Raw genomic sequence first — 20,375 nt, forward strand, 5'->3', positions numbered from 1 at the left:
TGTGTATTTTCTGCGGGTGAGTAAGCAGGTGTACTGCTTAACACTTGGATGTGAAGGTCACATTTTTGATGCATTTTCATGAGCAGAGCTTTGTTTTAAGCTACGAAGAGCTACTTGGGAAGTTTCATATTCAGTATAGTCTTGGAGAACCGTTAGTCCAGATGCAAATCCTTTAAAAGGTACTTTAAAGACTATTTTTGCCCTCCATGAATTAACACAAGTGTTTCTGCTGCTCTAGCCCAGAATCCCTTTACACTTTAGATTATCTGCTAAGTTAGAACAAAAATCTTACAACTCACAGGACAATGATGTTGGCTGCCCTCGAATGCTCTTGTAAGAGTTCATTCAGACGGACTTGGCGGTAGCTCTGGTTAAAACAAAAGGTAGGAAGGAAAAAAAATCAGTTAGATCAGTGATCCTCAGTTCTGGTGCCTTATGAACTTCCATCCTACACGTTGCCCACAAGATTTTCTTCGGCAGCATTGAAAGCCAGGTCTGCTCTGTGGCCCAGAGTGATAGAGGTGGCAAAATATGAGGCTAAGCTGTGCTTGTTGATTGGTGTAGTTAAAGGGGAGGGGGCAGAGTTGTTCAGATGTCCAGAGGATATTCTTGTACTGATGCAGTATTACAGCTGGCTCAGACATATTTTTTTAAGTGTTTCTTTGGCTAGGGAGTATAGGAACTGTTCAGAGCTTCTCTTGGGCGATTGTTTGATGGTAGTTAATGTATTAATTCGTCTGTTTGTAAATGTCCAGCTGCCATGTTGATGGGGTTGAATGCCGATGTGTAAGTCAGTGCCCTGCTAGAAATGCACCTCTTAAACAAAAGACTGAAGTAAGTCTTAGCTGCTTTCTGTATTGCGTATTTTTGTAGACTTTTACAAATTGCATAAATGCTTGTTTCTTTGAGATTGGGCCAAGATTACTTTGTGGTCAGGCTCAGACCCTCAACGTTTTTATAACTTAATACAAGTCATAACAAGAGACCAGGGCAGGTTTGTGTACAGGGAGATTGCAGCACGAGAGATAGATGTATCTTAACTGGCCTTGTAAATTATTCTCTCTCCCCAGAGAAGATAAAAAGCTGGTTTTTATCCATTCAGACCTTAAATTTTCCTTCTCTACAAAAAATTCACTGTTCTTTTACACATGTTCTATAGGTAAGAATCCTCATAATTTAGCCAGTTGTTATCTCAGGAGGGTCTTCCTATAACATCACCGTTTATCTATGCTGCCAGGTTTTTCTGTCTTGAATTTTAAATGTGTTCTAATGTCCTCCGTAACATTCCCAGAACTGCCTTACTTCTGAAGATAAGGGGCATGTTTTTCCGGATGTGTAAGCTAAACTTTTTGCCGCTGTTCTTATTTTATAGAGAGTTTTGGCATTTTCATATTGCTGACTGCTGGGATTTTTTTCCTGCTTCCTTAGTCAGTAACCTAGATGAGACCAAGCTTAATCATGGTGGTTTTTTCCCCTGTTGTATCTTCACTGGCCCTGCACACTAATGTGTTTATCTGGGATGGTATTCCCATTGTCTTTTATGCCAAGATGTTCTAGAGGCTCTGACTTCCAAGTTTTGATGATTTATGCTGAGAATACTTCAATTTTTTCTGCCATAACTTTATGCTGTTTATCAAATCTATGGAAAGGGTAATAAGGTGAGCAATCACACTGCTTCCCAGCTGCTGCAGTTGGTAGTATAGTTATCTTAAATCACCATTGATTTCAGCTTATGTTGATATGTCAGGCTGTGACCTCTAGCGTCTCTGAGCTCAGACTATCTTTGCTCTGCTGAGGAAGTTACCAGCACCATAAAGGGAAGATAACTAAACTATCAATGCACTCAGGTTAATCCAACAGGAGCCCTAAATGAAGTCATTATATTAGTTCTCTGAGTTACAGGAGAACTGGTCTCTTAAGAAGGAAAGAGTTTGCCATATCCTTTCTGCACTGGCCTGATGAAGCCTGGCAATTCATTGCTACAAAAGTATGTTCCAACAAAATTAGAGAGCAGCCTGGGCTCTAATTTGCCCAGTGAATCAGCCAATATCAGTCTTAGAGTGCCTCTGAACTGTGGGAGAGCCCCTGTGTTGTAGACAGGTTTAGTGTTCAGTCTGCCACTGAGGTAAGAACCTGTGTGAAATTGTTCCTTTGGAAAAATTCCTAGGGCCAGTTGTAGGGTCTGGCTTCAGCTCTAAGTTTCCTAAAGTGGTGAATGTTTAGAACTGCACTCTTTAAGAGGTTCAAGCTCTAAAACAGTAGAGCCGTTTAATAAACCTCTCAGCAGATCTTCTTAGCTCAGACTCTGCCCTGTTCTGTGTGGCTTCTGGTTCAGAGGTGGTTTTCATCTCACTGGCTCTGATGTGGGCAGAGCTTCTCATCAGCCCGGAAAGTACTATGTAAACATGCCAAGGGCTTACAGACTGCTGAATAATGCAATCATAGCACACCTCTGCAGTGTTTACAACATAAATCCAATTTGTAAATATCAAATACAGGTTTGTACATGTCGTGTTTATAATTCTGTATCTGATATTTCACATTTTCTTACCTTTTACTTCAAACATCTGGAGTGTAAGAAAAGGAACATATGTAAAAAGGCAAGGCTTTACCTTCTCCTTGAATGCTTCCAGTTCAGCATCTGTAATTTTCCATGGAGTCTCTCGCTTTAATTTCTCAGCAGTTGTTACGTCTTTGCAGCTTTCATGGAGGCGATATGGTTCAATCATCTCTTCAAAGAATTTCCAACTAAATCAAGAATGACAAAGGAGGCCTTGCTGCAGGCTATCAACTCACCAACTTATTTCATAGCCACTGCGTATGCCAAGCCCCGCTGACTATAATTGTGGCTGAAAAACATGCAAAATCCTTATTCTTTGCTACCTTGTGCCCCAAGTTATATCTGCACCACTTCAATATGTTAAGGTTGTTTGGGGATGATTAAAGGTTATTTGAGGGCAATTAAACACTGCATGTGGCCTCTAGTTGCAGAGAAGTTTCTGCATTTTCCTCCTTGTAGCAAAAATACCAAAATGAGTACATTAGTTACTGACATTAACAATGAGTTTCCTCATAAATACCGAGCTTACATTATTGTTTTAGCATTTATCTGGAGTGATCACCAGGCTGATACAGTTTTAATGAAATGGACAAACAGGTGTTAATTAATCTCCTGGGACATAAATCTGAAGGAAATGCTGTAGGTTTTTGGCTGTATGGGGGCTCAGATTTATGTTATTTCCCCAACTTTTTCACAGATTTTTTCGCTCTAAATTTCAATTTGTTTCTTGAAGCTTTTGACTGTCATCATCTGAAGAAGCTAATCATCATTCTGTACTTCTGTGATTGCCCTTTTGTTGAAAGTTCCTATCATCCCACAAGAGACCTTGGGGAATTCCTTTTATGTTGAAGTAGGTGTATTTCTATGAACACTTTATACTGATAGACCTTGCTGTGAAAGGAAATAGGAGACTGGGCACAGGCTGGACTTTGCCATATAGCCAGAAAGTCAAGAGTTGAGTTAAAGGCTGTGATGTGCAACATTTAATGTTCATGTTGCTAAGTTGCCAGCGAACTTGTCAACGTTCTTAGTGTCTGTTTCAGTATGTAAAATAGCGATAATCCTCTTATTGTTAGAGAACTAAATGAGATGCCAGCCAGGAGAGAGATACAGTGGTCTAGCAAGTGTCTGGCACAATATTCACTTACTCTGTTCAGATAGTGCTGATGCAGCGAATGTGTTTGATTTTTATGCTAATGCAAAATATGAATTATTTTTGACAGCTTTTATTTATGTAAAACCACTGCATAATACTGGGAAAAACGAGAAGTGTTCTGAACAGTTCTTTATATAACTAAAAAAATGAGAGATTGAGAGGGCAGTAATAAAATATTTTGGGTATTTAGTAACAAAATCTTTCTTGTGTTTAATTGCATTTCTAAGTCAAGTATTTTCATGTTTCTTACCTCTCTTTGTTGGGCTTTGTATTGATATCACAAATGATATTAATATCAGCAAATTTTATTCTGAATTTGCTTAGAAGTGAAGCCATCCTGAAAACAAAAGAGAGAATGTTTTATCACTGTATTTCTGAGTGCCTTGCATCAAAGAGCACTCATAAATGAGTTAAGATACCAAATGCAGTTGTCTCATTATCTTTAACTATATGACAAATTACTTCAAATGCTTGAGCGTTTCACTTTGCAATTACAGAACTGGATTGATGTGATTTCTGTAGTATAATTCATTTAACTGATGGTCAATGAAGATTGCAAAAAAATGGAAATGAATAGCAGACAGAGAGAAGGATGTTTACATTTGAGGAAAAAAAAACGCAGTACTTTAAGTATTTGCAAGAACTTGAACCATAAAGGAAAATTATTCAAAATGTGATAGGACAGAATTATCCAATACTTAGAGAACACTTCTGTTATTCTATTATCTGTGCATGTACAACACTGATAGTGTATGTGTTAGTGAAAATTTTGTCCCAAAGGTTAATGAACAATACTTAAAGACCCTTTTTCACATGTGAGTTTATATTGTTGATCTATTGGCATGTTGTCTTTAGATATTTTCATTAAAGAAAATACTTTGCTTTTCTGCCTCAATTGGCAGCAGGAATAGTTTATACCTTTGTGTGTGTTTGTGCTGAGGTTAGAGAGGTTTAGTTATTTTTTGTCTTTCGTTCAGGCATGATTGGAAACTTGTATCTTTGCCCTGCTCCTCTAGCATGTAAGCTCTGGAATCTGAAAATGCCTGAAACTATGATAGAAATACAAAGAAGTACAAAGTCTCAAATTCTGAGGAAAGGTTCTGATATTGGGGGAATTACATATTAGCAAAAGCTAATTGGAAATTAACAGTGGTTGAAAATATACTTGGATGTTGTTATATTAGATCTACCTATGGAATGGAATAACCATCCAGCCTCCAGATTTGTGTCTTCAAAGGCTTCTGTGTTTGGTACATAGAATATGCTGTTGAGGAAAGCTAGCGTTTAGGCAGCAACACACATACATACTGTTCTCTTGGAGACAAGCCAGGTCATTATCAACTGTACTGGCCATGCTGTTCACTTTGGCTTTTGCAGGACAAGCAGAGTATACAGGTACCAGAACTGTCTCTGTGAAGATCTGTCATGTTTTGAGAAATTCCATTTGGTGTCAAAACCTCCTGCTTCCTCTCTATGAAATTTGATGACTTGAGTACCTGCTTGGGCAGGCTCTGGACAGGGAGCAGCGAGTGCTTCCATGTAGGTCCTTCAACAGCTATAAGGCTTGCTTTTTAACCAGTGATAAGAATAGGTTGTGTGAACACTTGTGAATCTCTTCTGCAGAAGTATGTTAACTTTAGGGCAATCATTACAACTGACAGAACCACAGGGAGTAAAGTTTGCTTTACGTGAAAGCAAACGCTTAAGGGAGCATCTCCGTGGCAGCTGTATTTCCAAGGTATTGTGTCATAATCCTAGTGATGCTGGCTAAATACTGACTCCTGTCCTTTCATCCATCTCACTTGCTTTCCACTGGAGTTTTGGTTGTATGTGTTGTTTTTAGCTTTCTACATGGTGCTGTTGCACCTGAAGCAGTTACTGACTTCCACCGAAATTCACCTGTGGTGAAACGGCTTTGCCTATTGTCTGTAAAGTGCTGTGGAAGAAAAGGTCCTATATACAGTGATGATGAAAATAAGTTTATAGTGGTACCTTTAATTTGCTTGAAGGGGAATGATGATTGTGAAATCTTTTTTTTCTTTTTTAAGTGAGGTCAAACTTGGTCTCAGAAGTGATTAACTTGCTCTGTAACTTCTTTACACTTTACCACGGTTAACCACATTTATGTGAGCTATCTTTCTATAGTATTTGCATACAATAAGCTTCATGTGCAATTTCACTTATGGTTAACTGGTCAGTCTCACATAAATCCCATAAAACTAATTATATTCTCATTACAGAGTGCAGACCGCTCTTAGAGAAGGGGATACGAGCTATTAATGGGGAAAATTGCTGCATGCGGGTTTCCTTTGGTAAGCACCATTTACACTGAGCCTTGATGGCTATGCCATAAGCTCAACACCCTTCCATCAAGTACATCATTCTTTTTGACATGTTGCCCACAGTAAAATAAATCAGTTATCTGGAGAGATCCTTAAATTCCTGTTGTATATGCATTCAACATCAATTCAAACTCTTTAAACAGTGAGACAAATATAGTTATATTTACACTAGTTTTTCTTCTTCAATCCTATTGACTTTTCCTCCAGTGAAAATCCTTAATTTGCAGTTTTTCCACTTCTTCCTTATAGTTAGAATATAAGGAATTAGAATTGTTAGACCTGAAAGAACATATAAAATCACAAGAAGATCAAGTTAGTTCCTTGTGTGGTAAGAATTCCGCCTTTCACTTCAGCAGCATTGGATGTAAGTTCATCTGAAGTTAAACATATAAGCCAGACAGAAGATTGACTACATAATCTTAAAAGAAAACAGACTTGTGCAAGTTCCCAAGTCTATTTTTATATTTGGTAGCAAAGAAATCACTCTCCCTGCAGTGTTTACTCGAATTCCTTACCTCCATCATCGAACAGCCACCAAATGTCTATTGAACCTTTTCCTTGTTTCTTTTTAAATTGAGTGCTGGCTTCTAGCAGCTTCTGATTGAATTCACCCACATGCATTGACTGCATTGTGTTAATGGTGCTGTCTGTAATGAGAACGAAAAAATGTGGAAGGATTTCTGACATGCAAGGCAACGAGTAGCTTTAGGGAACCAAGTGGAGAGAAAGCTCCTGGAAAATGAACTGTTTATGACACAATTTCTGTACATCAAATCTGAAAAACTTTCCAGTGCTGTTGCTATGGGCTATACTCAGAGACACCAAAACTTGTGTAATGCTTTGTCACTAGATTATAACATCTTGGGAAAGGTTATCTGATTATTTGTTCTCCGGATCTTTCTAGTTAATGTAAAATTCACTGGGGCCTTAAAAAGCAATTGGGAAGTAACTGATAGATTTGAGGAGTAAATTACATCATTTTGCATCATTTACAAGCTCAGCTGTCTGTTGTAAAATACAGAGCTTGCTGAGAGGCACAGTAATGGTGGACAAAGAGAATTAGCAGAGTACAGCAAGAGCCCAGATAAGCTTGGACTGGAAGGCAGGAAACATAAGCATATATGGCAGCTTCCCTTCCCTGTGCTTGAGAGGGTTGTTGCTAATTGAAAATAAACTTTGATTCTTGCTATTTGCTTGGCTGTCTTTAAAAGGTACAGTCTAGCCTACCTACTAACAATATCTTCTGTCGTTCCATCTTTTGAAGCCTGTGGCTTTATTACTGCTTCTCTTTCAATGATTTCAAAGAGACAGTGTAGAGCAGTATTTTAAATGGAGCAGACAGACTTCTTTAGAGGTTTTACTCTGATCAGCTATGTTCTGAAAACGCTTTGTTTGGTTTTCATGTATTTCTAGTGTGTGGACAGGTTAGCTCTAAAGCAGTTACTGGCTTTCCTCTACGGTTCTCGCATATATGCTGGAAAATGCAACAGCTCTGGGGAGGATGAACATATAAGCAAAAGAGAGGCGGGGTTTTTTATTAACGTCATCTATCTCATATAGAGAGGCAAAGTGGGTAACATGTATTTCCTTTATGTCTATCTGAACTAAATTGAAAAGGGTAGTTGAGACAGGAGTGCACATTCTGGTGGTTTTTGTTGTAAAAATATATTCTACTGAAGCCTGCAAAATGAACTGAAGTCTGCCAGGTAAAGAATAATGACATTTTATGTTTTCAGTCTGTAGATGTTCTTGATACCCGTGGGAGTTGCATGCACAGCCAGATGTAATAGTCTCTGCAGGTGAAAATTCTGAAAATACTTGTCTGCGTACAAGCATGGCTTCAGGTGGGTCATTATCATTGCAGCCTAGCAATTGTGAAATGAGACCTTTAATTCTGTCTGTGTTTCTGTTTCATTTTGCTATATCTGAAATGTTATTTTGATTTCATCACCTATACATTTAAGTTGAGTTAATTAGTTGTTTGACAGCATGTTGTATTTGTACTTTCAGTACTTTTACCACTTTCTTTTGCGCTTTCTTATGAAATTATGCTTAGAATATAGAACAGTAGTGCTATTTTTACCTGTGTTTCAGCTGGGTACTAGGCTCGTGTGTGTATATTGAATAAAGTGAGATTGTTTTTTCCTTGAATATTGTGCATATGTTCATGTTTTCTTTAAAGAGGAGGAGAAAAAAAAAGAATTCTGTTTCAAATCTGAGAACATACTATTAAAAAACCCCAATGGAACAGAAACTGACTTGTTCACTATTCCTCAAACTTTAATAACCACATCCAGGAGCTGAGCTGAGTAGCTCATCTAGCAAATGGTGGGGGGCGGAGGGTTGGGAGGCATATTAGTTGGGTTGTAGGAGATAGCAGCAGAGGATGCTCACTCTACTCTGCATTACAGGGTTGTGGCCACCAGGTTGGGTTTGCACAGGGTAGATCCTGTTCCAGGGACTTCTGTGTGGCTCAGGAGTTTTTGCCTTGGAATCAAAGTCCAGTTTGCATAGTGGTGCAAATGATTGATTGAAGGGTCAAGGAGAAGCTGTCATTTTGGAACTTACCCTTTTTTGTTTCATGTTTGGAGATATTGAGGGTTCTGGCTTTTTTGAAGAATCCACAGATGCCACTTGTTCCTTCTTCAAAATCATTTTCTTTAATGGTAGCTTCCAGTGCCAATCTCTCCTGCTCCAACTTCTCTAATTCCTCTGTATATTGAGAAAAGTAAAGGGAGCTGGTAACATCTCTTTTTATTTAAAATTAAATCACTTACTGAAGTAATGGCAGTGATGTAATTGCTGTTGTGGTACTTTGTATAAAACATAAAGATACTGGAAGGAAATACTCTTTCAAAATGCCTTTTCCTTGCAAGCCAATAGAGAGGAGGAAGCTGAACTAATTTCTAGAAGCCTTAACTTAGGGTGCCCATGCCTATGACAGTGATGTCTACTAAAGTCTACTCAGCTGCTCTCAGATTTCCTCTTCCAGATCAAGTTGAGTACTACTGTATTTTATAGTTACATGAGATACTATTTATTGAGATATGTTTGGATTTGTTCAGTTGGTTTCTTTCCCCAAGAATTGGAAAACACATTAGGAAAGCTGTTTCCCTAAAGTGAAAAAACTGAGGTATTGAGTTCTAGCCCTTGGGTCTTAGTATTCTAAGAACAGTCACATGGCTTTAGACTGAGATTCTCTAAGGTTCCTGAGTACACAACCAGTTTCTATGCCAAAATAATTTTAATGGGTGGTTTTTTTTCAGCATTTACTGCAAAAATACAAGATTTAGCTTACCAATTCTGTAAATTGAGTAACAGAAAAGTACAATTTTGTCTTTGCTATGTTAGACTTTTGTTGAGGAAAAAAAGGTATCACTTGTTATTGTGGAATATACAATGATGAGGCCCCGATCAATACGATCCAGGTATTTGCCTGCAGAAAGCTTATTTTTTTCATAAAGAAACTTTCTATCTGAGTAGAACATGAACTAAGGTAAATTCATTTAAGACATTGTGTTTAAAAAACCTTCAGACCTTCAGTAGATCGACATTATTAGCTCTGCAGGCATTCTCGATTGCCGACAGAAAAGAACAGAATTTCTTCCACTTTAGCATACGTGACAGCCATGTGCTTCTGCTTATTAGACATGATGATAGTCACTAACTTAATGGCTACTCAGAAGTAAAATTTCAGTTTCTCTACTAAGCAGAATGCTGTAGCCAATACAATAGGATACAATGGGGTTTTTTTTTCAGCTATGGGAGAGTTTGTATCTGCTTCAAAACATTTCTGCATATTTGAGGGTTTTCTTCCATCCCCCTGCCATGTTACTAATTCTTTGATTCTTTGTGTCTTAACACTTGGAGATTCTATGATTTGGTAGTTTGTACAAATGCAAAGTTAGTATTTACTGTAATTTCACTGGTGTCCTACTGACTGTATCTTGTGAGCAGTCAGTTTCTGATCTCCGTCAAGCAGAAAGACAGGCAAATCTCTTTCAGGCAGCAATACAGGAGGGGGAAAAAAGCATGATATAGTTTGGACCATTTTCTTCAGGTCCCCGTCGTTTTGCCCCGTGGCTCTCAGTGCACATCATGCTGCCAGTCTGCTGGGTAAATATTCATCTACTCTTGTTTCTTAAAGGAGTGTCTGGCACCTTTTAATTCTGAGAGGTGATTTGCTTTAGAGAGTTACCTTGTCCTAGAATCCGTCTCCTTTAATAGGCAGTTCATTTTAGTTGTAATTAGCTAAGATGTTTATGTCCTTTCTGGCTGTTCTTCCTAGAAGTATCTGTGAAACTGGGGGGAAGCTGGAGGTGGATTTACAGCAGGCGGCAGCAAAGAGTCGCTATTCTTTTTATACCTGCCAGCGTTCCTTGTTTATAGATTTTATCTAATTCATTTCTAATACAAAATACTTATGTGGTGGGGAGGACAAAGGACGTGGGGAGTAACGTCCAGGTTTAGGCTCTATCTGCCTGCTCAAGTGAACAAACTTCTGAGAAGTGGGGAAATGATTGTACTGAAAACCCAGAGACTTGTTCTGATGGAACAGAACAAGGTTTTATATGGAGTCATTCCCTTCTCAGGATATCTAAGGAACCAATAAGACCTATAGAGAGAAAGGAAAAATGAAGGCCACCACTGTAAGTGGCTCTTGGAAGCCCTTTGTTTAGGTGCAGCTGTCTGCATGCTCTGCCTCCCTCTACCTTTTCCCCCCAGATGGCATGTCTCCCTGGATGGCTGTGGTATGATGGAAAGTTTCCACTTTCCCCCTGAGATATGCACTGCTAACCTAAGGAGGAATGAAGGAAAAGGTCAAAAGAGAGAACTGATGTTTCCTGACTGTTCCAGATTTTTGTATGGGTGGGAACTGGCTGGTCCCCACAGAAGTGGAACTGAAAGTAGATCTCAGATAGGCAGAGGGAAGAAGATGTGCCAAGAGCAGGAAGGGAAACAGGCTGCAGAGTGATGGCTGCTGTGGCACAGAGTGATTTTACTGCTTTAGTCTATGCTGGAAGTGCGTCAGGAGTTGAGTTCTCTGGTGTGCAGAGCCCCATAAATGTGTGAGGCTTGGCCTCCTTCTGTCACTGCCGGTGCTTCAGCAAGGATTTTGGGCAGGATTGAAACTGCAGAAGCAAGGAGGAACTATATAAGTTATGGGTGTAAGAATTAATCTGGAAACCAGATGGTGACTCTAAGAGCATTGGTCAGACTCCCTCTCATGCTGAGCTTGTAACCGGCTATTGAGTCGCCACATACCTTGAACCTGGAGGACCTGAGATATATCAAATCCTTGGCTAATTCTGACAATAACCATGCCAAGCTCAAAATCAAAGGCATCACTGAAAATGAAGAGAAAGAAGAATAAATATCTTTTCTCATCATGCATATCAATGCAGAATGCTACTTTCATCAGATCAGTAAAAGTGTTGGTGCTCACAGGGAGGTGTCACTGCCATGTACTAAGCTGCTGTAGGTAAAACTGCAGTAGGAGTTGCCCAAGATTAAGTATAGCACTGTCAACTTTCTTGTCTCATTTAGAAATGAGTATTACTGGGCATCAGAACAGATAGACTATTTCTGAAATGGATCTTTTTGACATCACTTTTTAGGAATTATGTTGCTGTTGGGTAATTTTTTTTCTCCCTCCTCTGAGGAAATAACAAAGCTGGGGTAGGTTTTGTTGTTTTTAAACTTGTTTTGGCTTTACAGGTGAAATTTTAGCAAAAATCTATGAGAAGCCTGTTTCTAAATGACTGTTTCCTAGCTAAATCCCAACCCACAGAGCTGCTGAGCCTTAGACACACATGAGATTTAAAGCAAGGTTCTTCTTCTGTCTCCTAGGCTTAAAAGTATTCCATGATGTTCTCTTATTCCCTAAGTATGTACATTAGGGTTGTGTTGCTCTGAACTTCTCACTAAAAATGGGAAAATACTTTTCTGCAAAAGCACTGCTCACAGCACTGCAGCTTCTTTATGTAGGACTGTCCACCCACATCAGCTCTGACAGTGCCAGATGTTTACTAAGCAGAGCTTGCTAGGTATGTGAAGCCAAGGGGCCTTTTTTAATGGGCAGAACCTAGATTTCTAGGTATTTTTTTACATTGTTTCTACACTTCAAATTCTGTATGGAAAAGTTATATTAATCTAATCTAAGAGACGTAAAAAAAGGAGATACTGAAGTGTTACTTACTGTATAACACCCACATAGTTTTCAACTTGTGTGGCAGTGGCATTTCTCCAGTCCTTCTTAAATCCGATTACCAAGGTATTTGGTTTCATTCTACCCAAGCCTGAGGCCTAACAATATTAAAACACTGCTTGAGAAGGTACACACACATGCTTTTACTGTAAATGAAAAGTAATGGCGAAAGATAACTGGTGTAATGTTCTGGAGACACTTAAAACTAGATTGCATTTCATGAATGCCCTTCATGCTCGTACCCATGTAGAAAGCAGAAAGATTAGCTCTAAATCATTCCAACTATAAATGAATTTAGATGACAAAAATGTAGTTTTGCAGAATTAACGTTCATTTGCATTTCTTCTGACATGCTCTCATTAAAATGGTTCAATAGCTTGGAATCAAGAGAGAGTTCAAGCACCGTTTGTATGCTCATTCTAACATAATAACATAAAGCTTTTATCATATTTGGAATACTCAATAGGTGAACTGAGTCTGAAGTCTCTTAAAACACCTCAGATAAGCAGAGAAGGTATACCTCTTAAGAATAATCTTCTTTGCCTTGAACTTGGAAACTATTGCTGTTCTATTTACTGCATTATTTCCAAAAGATGATTCAAAATTAACTGAGCATGCTTGGTAGATAAAATTACAGCTTAGAAACAGGAAGAACAAATGATTTATCAAGATATTAGATTGCCTCCAAAGCTGGGCCTGGATGCTAAACCTGAGTAGGTGGGAATTGTCAGATCTGGATTCAGCTAACCTAATTTTTATAGAAATCTATAAATACTCAATGTACTGGGAACCTTCAGGATGAGACCCACAGATACATCAGCTCGTCACATTGTTACACTTACCAGTTTTTACTACTAGTAAAAAGAAAATAGCTAAAACCTTGGTGGGTCTTTTTGAGCAACACTGATACATCTGGACTATTTACGCTGATATGAATAATTGCTTGGCAAAGCAATGCAGATGTCCTTAGGTTACAACATGATTATCCTGTTTGCTGGAAGGGAATTAGTTGTGATTGTGGCCAAGTAGCTGACTTTAACAATAGTGTTTAAGTAGTAATAGAAAGGAAGAAATTATCAAACTATAATAGTTCTCAAAAACATTAGAAAGCTCTCCTCCTGAGACAATGTGTAAATCCAAGATGATGTGTCCTTGTGAGGCTTTGATAATCTTTTGATCTTTATTAATAATATTTCATATTGCTCAATAGTACTGTCCATTCAGCAAGTGTACAAAGAGCCCTGGTAGGCTACCAGTGGGCAACACTTACAGAGTATTTTACTTGGTTCCCTACCGTCTCAGTTTGCACTGATGTCTTTTCAGCAGTGTATTTTGTGCAAAGGATGTGAATTTTCTCTACATTTTGCCTCAGTACCTGTATGTTTAAATATTCATACATGTGAGTGAGAGAAGGAGATGAGAAATATGAAAACAGTGCCTCTGAGCCTTCATTAAGGCCATTTTAAATGGACAGTTGGAAATTACCTGCTGTATTCTTAGAGTAATAGAAAAATATTGCAGGCTCTTTTATTTAGATGGCCTCCTTTCTGTTTGCAGAAAATGTATATTACTTATTTTCAGTGTTCCATTAATGCAAAAATATTCTCAGATATTGAATATGCTGCATAGTACCAAACAATAGAATTGATTTTAAAGTGTATCGTTAGCTGCATAGGCTTTCATCTGTTGCCCTGCAGATGCCTCTCTTTTTTTATAATAGTGTCTTGTTCATTTAGGAGCGAATCGTTCTGCCTTGTCTCGTAATTCCATAGCCCAGAACTAGATCTCTTTATGAAAAAAACCTGTCATATAATATACATGTGTACCCAGAATGCCCTTTCTGTTTATGACATTATCCATATACACACAGGACCTCTTAACAAGTAAACAGTAATGCTTTACATAAAGGGATGCTTTGATATAACACTCTTCTATGTGTTCTGTAAACAAAAAGCTTACTTGAAGTAGACTTTTGACTCCGTCTCTGAAGCTGTCAGCTGCCACTGCTGCATAAAAAGCTTTTCTTTTGTTCTTTGTGAGCCAAGCCTGCTTTTTTGCCATGCCACTGTTCATCTCCTTAACACACAGCTTGCGTGGTCCCTGCATGACACAATAAAACATTATTAAGAAGGCTTTGTATTATACATCACACAGTGATTTTGAAGGAGTTGCCTAGTCTGCCATAGGAGTGAGTGGAGAGAGTCAGAAAAATACATTTCCAAAAAGGGTCCACAGAGATTCAGCCCTTTGAAAAGAATTGTGCTGCTAGTGTAATTCACGTTCTGTTTGAGAGGACTGAGACTGTTAATGCTACTTAAATATAGTGATTCTGACAGAAAGAAGGACTACTATTGATTGTAACATCTTAGAAAAATATCTAAGGTATGATGAATAAAGTTCCTTCCTGACTTGACTACGTAAACAATTCTTAACAGATCTAAATAGACATGGTTAAGCTCCTATCTACTCAAGAGAAGAGGGTTATTGCTATACAATTAAAGATTCAAACACCTTTGTCACCAGGTTCTTCCAGTGGTCATCTGATAATTGAATGGGACAAAATCCATGTGCATATCCAAGTCACAAGACACGATGCGCTGATTTGACAGCAGAGAATGGGCTGGCAGTGGGTCTCCAAAAGATTAAGCCAAGGGACCACATCGAGTTGGTATGCATGGCCTTTAAAATGACTGAGATAAGTTTGGGAAACATATATTTTGAAATTTAGTTGATTTTAAGAAATATTTGCTCTTAAGTCAGAGTTTAAGGTTTGCCAGGCTTCACTTCCCTTTCGTGTTGTCTTCAGGAAGATGAATCTGTAGCCCAGATCATCTACAGTGAAGATGAAACTCTGAGAGGGACACTCAAGAGGCTCAAATACTGGTTTTAGTGTTATTGGGTTGGACAGATAGTCTTAGCTTTCCAAGGCAGAATTGAAGACCAGAATTGTAAAGTCTGGGAATCCAACCAGCAACATCAGACACAGAAGCAGTAATTAGACCTGCCAGGACAGAACCAGCTTCAAAGCATTTGGAATCCAGTGAACACTGTGCTGAATTTGGGAGGCTGTACCAGTTGAATTTGTTATAAACAGATAGTTTTGAGCTTCAGGTTGCAGAGTTTCCTTCTGTGCAGAAGTCATCTTCTTTTCTTTTGTAGTTTTTAAAGATTTCTAATGTTTTTCAATTCTGGGTTCCAGTGGGATATGCATAACTAGAGAAATGCGTAGAAGCTGCCTATAATATGAAACTAGGAGAGCTTGCCTAGTGCTCAGGAGATTGTATTTTAAATTCATCTTTAAATCTTTCACATTTAAAATAAGTTAATAGACGGTAGTTCTTCTCTTGAGCTTGGAAACTGGTTAAAATAGAGCTCAAGGAGATTTAGAATATTTTTTTTCTCCAAAGCAAATACTGTAAGCTCCAAATTTATTTCCCATTCAAGAGCGATGTAAAGTCCAAACTGAAAGAAGTTCTCTCCAAAGTGGAATGTGTGGGATCACTTAATTCAAAATGAGTTTCTAAAAGGTAATTTTGAATGTTAAACCCAAAATGTCCTTCTCTTCAAACTTTTCAGCTTCACTAATACTTTTTTTTGCCTTCCTGCAAGAAAATGGTATATCCCATGCTTCAGTAGAAATGTAGAAATAACTGCAAAACATTTATTCTCAGTGAATGGCATTGGCTGCTAGAAAGAGGCAAGACCTTCAAAATAAACTTTCCAGCTTGTTCCATCTAAAAATCAGAAAATAGCATTAAGAAGCCATGTAAAAACCTGTTATGTTTTTATCTGTGCCTTTTTCATTGGTCTTATATATATTAAAAAACTGAGATTTGACCTGATCAAAAGTAGGCTGAGTAGTGTCCCTCATGTATGTTTCTAAGCTCGTTATGGCTGTTTGGGAAGTACAAAGAGAAGAATGGGAGAGTCTGTGTGACCTTTTTTTAATGACATAAGGCTACATCCTTGGGTGATAGAAAATGTACTGGAGTTTCTTTGGATTTAGTGGGTGGAACGTAAGAGGAGTTTGATCCTGGTTGTCAGAAGTGTAGTGTAAAGAGCTGGAAATAATAAATTGAACAATACAGTTGAAGTTCCCCTGTGGGTAAATGTCTCACCCTCCTCTCCAGTCTCTAAGGAGAGTATGTGAAGATAGTTTTGCAACTGGCTTGCACAATATGTTTCTGCTGGCCAAGAGGACAGTCCCACCCTTCTATCAAATGATAGCCTATCTGTGTCCTTCCCTACTCCTCCCTTGTATCAATGTTGGTGTTTGTGCAATTGTACAATGTGTCCAGTGAATGTGCAGACTCAAGACTAACCTTGCAAAAACGTTTTACGTGAAGGCAGGGGGAGTAAAAGCAGCATAGCCCTTTTTACTAGACACTCAGACTGCTTAAGCCAACACACAGCCACAACTTCAGAGTCAAATGACTTCTAAATCATCTTTGTGTTCAGTTGCCATATTTATTTTACCTGTCTCTGATCTATCATTATATTCCTGGAAAGTTTCTTGCTGTCCTTCAGGAAAAAGGAATGGAAGATATTCTGTCTGGCACAGCATCTCAAACTTTATTCATAGCTGGCAGCATGTCAGCTTTTGAGGCAAAATATGCTGGACATTACATTTATGGCTAAATAGTCTTGCTATTTTGTTGGCTACTCTTCAACATGGTTCCTAGGAATTTTATCATCCATTTTTTACCCTAATTTTGCAGATCACAAAGGCTCATTGTGTCACACTTTTATTACCAATCAAATTAAATTTAACTGAAGTTGCTGAAGAAACAGTACTTAAAAAACCAGTGAAAATACTTACACTAACAAAATAGAATTAATTTTTTATATAGACAGGAATGAAATCTCATCTCTCCATATAAAGTAGTAATATTAGAGGAACATGCCCAAGAATTTAGAAAACTTTCTGCAAGTCACCTTTTGGAAGATACATAGTCTTGGGATCTTGTTGGGACTGATCCTACACCTACTTCATGCAGTGGGAAAGCTAACAATAATTACAGTACAGAAGAATTAGGACCATTCAGTCTTTAGAAATTAATTTGATTTGGGAAGAATCACACAGATATCTTCTGTACTCCCTTTCTGCAGCGTGGCAGCATCAAATGAATTATTCCTACAGTCCTGGAGAGGAATACATTGTCTTGGTTGGACTGACTCTGTTTGTTAGATTGTGCAGCACCATTTAGTGCCATGAGCTGGGAGTTTTTTCCTCTCAAAATTAAAAGATCATTGTAATATTTAAAATACATTTTCTCATCTATACTGCAAACACATCTATTTTTGTTCTGTCCTAACAAGAAACTCAATCTTTGTCCTTTAAGATACATAATTTGTTGTGTATTTATAACTAGCAATAGACTTTGCTCCTCTCTTTAGACCTCAGGTGAGCATGTTTATCCTCAAAATTAGGATTGTTGCAGTTTTGGAGAAACCACTGCAAAAAGAGCTGAATTACTTGCCAAACCCCAACACTACAAATCAGTGACAAAACTGAAAATAGAGCCTATATTATTTGACTCTTGCACTATAATTCTTGAAGTTTCGTTGTGGGGAGTGGTGGTGTTGGGTTTTTTTAAGCCTTGCTGTATCTGTTTCAAAAAAAGAGTAATCTTTCCTTGTAGTGCTTTATTTTTTTCAAACCATTTTTTGGTCCATCTCACCATGAACTCTGAAATGCATCTCAATGAGGCATTTACAAGCAGGCTCTACATCAGCTGATAGCTTTCTTGTCAAGACTTATGACAAAATTCATTCTCAGCCCAAATCTCTTTCATGGTCTGCATGAACGCAGACCGTGTGTGCTGTGTGAGAGAGGAATGTGTAATGGAGAGCTGCAGCACCCACTGGTGCTGAATTTCCAGATTTCTATGAGTTGACCTTACCATGTACACTTCACAACAGATGCACAGCCCGTTGTTCTTTGTGAAAGTATGTGTGATGTCTAGCAGAGCAGGCCTGACCATAGGAGCTCCCGTTAACGCTAGGCACTGCGGTCTGTTAGGAGGAAAAAAAGACGTTGTATTTAATTAAGTGATGTAATTACTCAGAATAAGCCATTCTACTGTTCACTGAAAGTCTTACCTGAAATTTTTCACATGGTCTTCCACTGTAGTTAATGCCAGAGCACTGTCTAAGGCATTAACGTAGTAAAGAGCCTGTGTAGAAGAGCCCCAATTTACTTCTGCATATAATAAAGATAAACAATGCATATTAAACCATAGGCTTTCCTTTATGTTCTATTGCAAAGGTCAGCAAACATGTCATCTATGAGCCAAAGCAGAGTATATTGTCTCATGTTTCATACACACAGAGCTATTGTTTGTGTTTTAGAATAGAATAGGTTTTGTTTGTGTGATGCAAAAACAAACATGCAAACAAATAGTTTCATTCTTTATATAAAAATGGTAGGGAATGTTCTTCCTCTGCTTAAAAGCTGTTTTATTCTCTGCTCCATTAACATTGTACCCTTCTTCTATGTATTAAAATGGACAGACTTGAGTCACATATTTGGTATGGGCTTTCAGGAAGTTCAAATGAAACCAGTAGGAAGGAATATTGCTGTCTCCAGTTAGCTCTGTTCTACTACAGAGGTAAAAAATTGTTCTCCAAAACCAGTTTTGGCATATACATATTTTTTTTGTTATTGTGCAGCTCTTTGGTGGATGGAGACAGATAAGAAATGGCTTTCCACACTTTGATATCCACATGAACACAGATTGAGTCCTGTTATTAGATATAAAACTAATACTTGGCACGACTAAGTACAGACCGTCTTTCCTAAAGAATATTAGTCTTTTCTGAAGACTTTCAGTGTTGGTAAATTAGTGATGAATGAAAGTCACAGACCAGATGTTGCACTCCCAAGCTACCTGCAATGAAAGCACATCTTCTGCTGAGAAACTTGCCTCTTATTTGTATTACTTTTTCTACCGCAAAAGTAACGTGAATGGTTGGCACTGAAATCTGGATCTGGGTTAGTTTTATTCTGGATATGAATAACCACACTATCTTATCTCATACTGGTACTGTATTGTATTAGTGTGTAGATTTCTGAGGTCAGCTCCTGTGATTTACTGAGCTACTGAACATTTTTTTTCCCAGCAGTAAACTGTGCCCATCTTTCACGATTTACTGAGAAATTGTAGGAAGGTGCTAGAGGATGATCTGTTCACGAGTCAGTGTGTTTTTGTTGTATAATGGGGAGCAGGTTTACATTTTGAGGGATTAGACAAGTTAGGCTAAGAGCACAGCAGTATTCAGATAAGGTTTTGTGTGTGGATGGAAAACAATTATGAGTGATACTGAAGTAAAAGCCTAAATGTAGTAAAGACGTGGTGGGAATAAACTGGTGTGCTACAATGTTTACACAAAGCCCTGAACTGTAATTTAAGTGTTTGTTAAACAGGCAAAAATGCACCAAACTATCCTCTTAATCTATATTATCTAAAGTGGAATTTAAAGGGATACTCCAGACTTCCTCCTAAAGAAAGGTACTGGAGAAAAAGTAATGGCTAGTTCTATAAGAAGAATTAATTCCTGTAAAATCCAGTCTGACTGCATAACATATTCACAAAATCAGTGTTTTGTGATCTTACCTGGTTTCTTATATGTTACATAGATATACAGAAAGAACTCAATGGCATAAGTGATGAGAGCTGCCCACCAGTTGATGACAAACATAACACCACAGCACAACACGGCTCCAAACAGTGACACCCACATATTATAGTATCTGAATGCAGGTCTCCAACCTGTGTAAAGAGAATGGAGGAAATTGAAAAAGCATAAAATATGTTGATCAAATGGTGATCCACTGATTTTGTGCATACAAACCCATGTACAACTTGTTTTGGGCTCTGTCAGGAATGGGAGTGGTGTGTGCAAAGTCTCAGGCATCTTGAGTATCAATAGATGCTTTCGGGTGTTAGTTGATGTAGATTGTCATATGTATAGACGACAAGCCTTTTACTACAAACCCTTTCTTATCACTTTGTCCAGCCTGGCTTTGAGTAGTCATTCTGTTTGTATGTGTTTTTGTCAGATTAAAGCTCACTGGTTCAGAAGAGAAAACAGATTTTATGTAACTTC

General features: G+C 38.2%; 1 protein-coding gene across 2 annotated transcripts in view; it reads right to left on the reverse strand.

Moving 5' to 3' along the window:
• SLC12A1 (solute carrier family 12 member 1) overlaps positions 1 to 20,375 on the reverse strand; it is a 44,866-nt gene that overhangs the window by 792 nt on the left and 23,699 nt on the right. For both annotated transcript variants that reach the window (XM_062000367.1, XM_062000366.1), the window contains exons 14-25: positions 19,883 to 20,038; positions 18,369 to 18,468; positions 18,170 to 18,281; positions 14,226 to 14,366; positions 12,258 to 12,364; positions 11,324 to 11,406; positions 8,627 to 8,770; positions 6,574 to 6,705; positions 6,226 to 6,337; positions 3,967 to 4,053; positions 2,613 to 2,748; positions 300 to 367 (exon numbers count right to left, since the gene is read on the reverse strand). In XM_062000367.1, the coding sequence (XP_061856351.1) occupies positions 300 to 367; positions 2,613 to 2,748; positions 3,967 to 4,053; positions 6,226 to 6,337; positions 6,574 to 6,705; positions 8,627 to 8,770; positions 11,324 to 11,406; positions 12,258 to 12,364; positions 14,226 to 14,366; positions 18,170 to 18,281; positions 18,369 to 18,468; positions 19,883 to 20,038 (1,378 nt within the window). The remainder of the gene's footprint in view (positions 1 to 299; positions 368 to 2,612; positions 2,749 to 3,966; positions 4,054 to 6,225; positions 6,338 to 6,573; positions 6,706 to 8,626; positions 8,771 to 11,323; positions 11,407 to 12,257; positions 12,365 to 14,225; positions 14,367 to 18,169; positions 18,282 to 18,368; positions 18,469 to 19,882; positions 20,039 to 20,375) is intronic.

Source organism: Colius striatus, chromosome 7 (genome assembly GCF_028858725.1).
Source record: "Colius striatus isolate bColStr4 chromosome 7, bColStr4.1.hap1, whole genome shotgun sequence".
Taxonomy (NCBI): domain Eukaryota; kingdom Metazoa; phylum Chordata; class Aves; order Coliiformes; family Coliidae; genus Colius; species Colius striatus.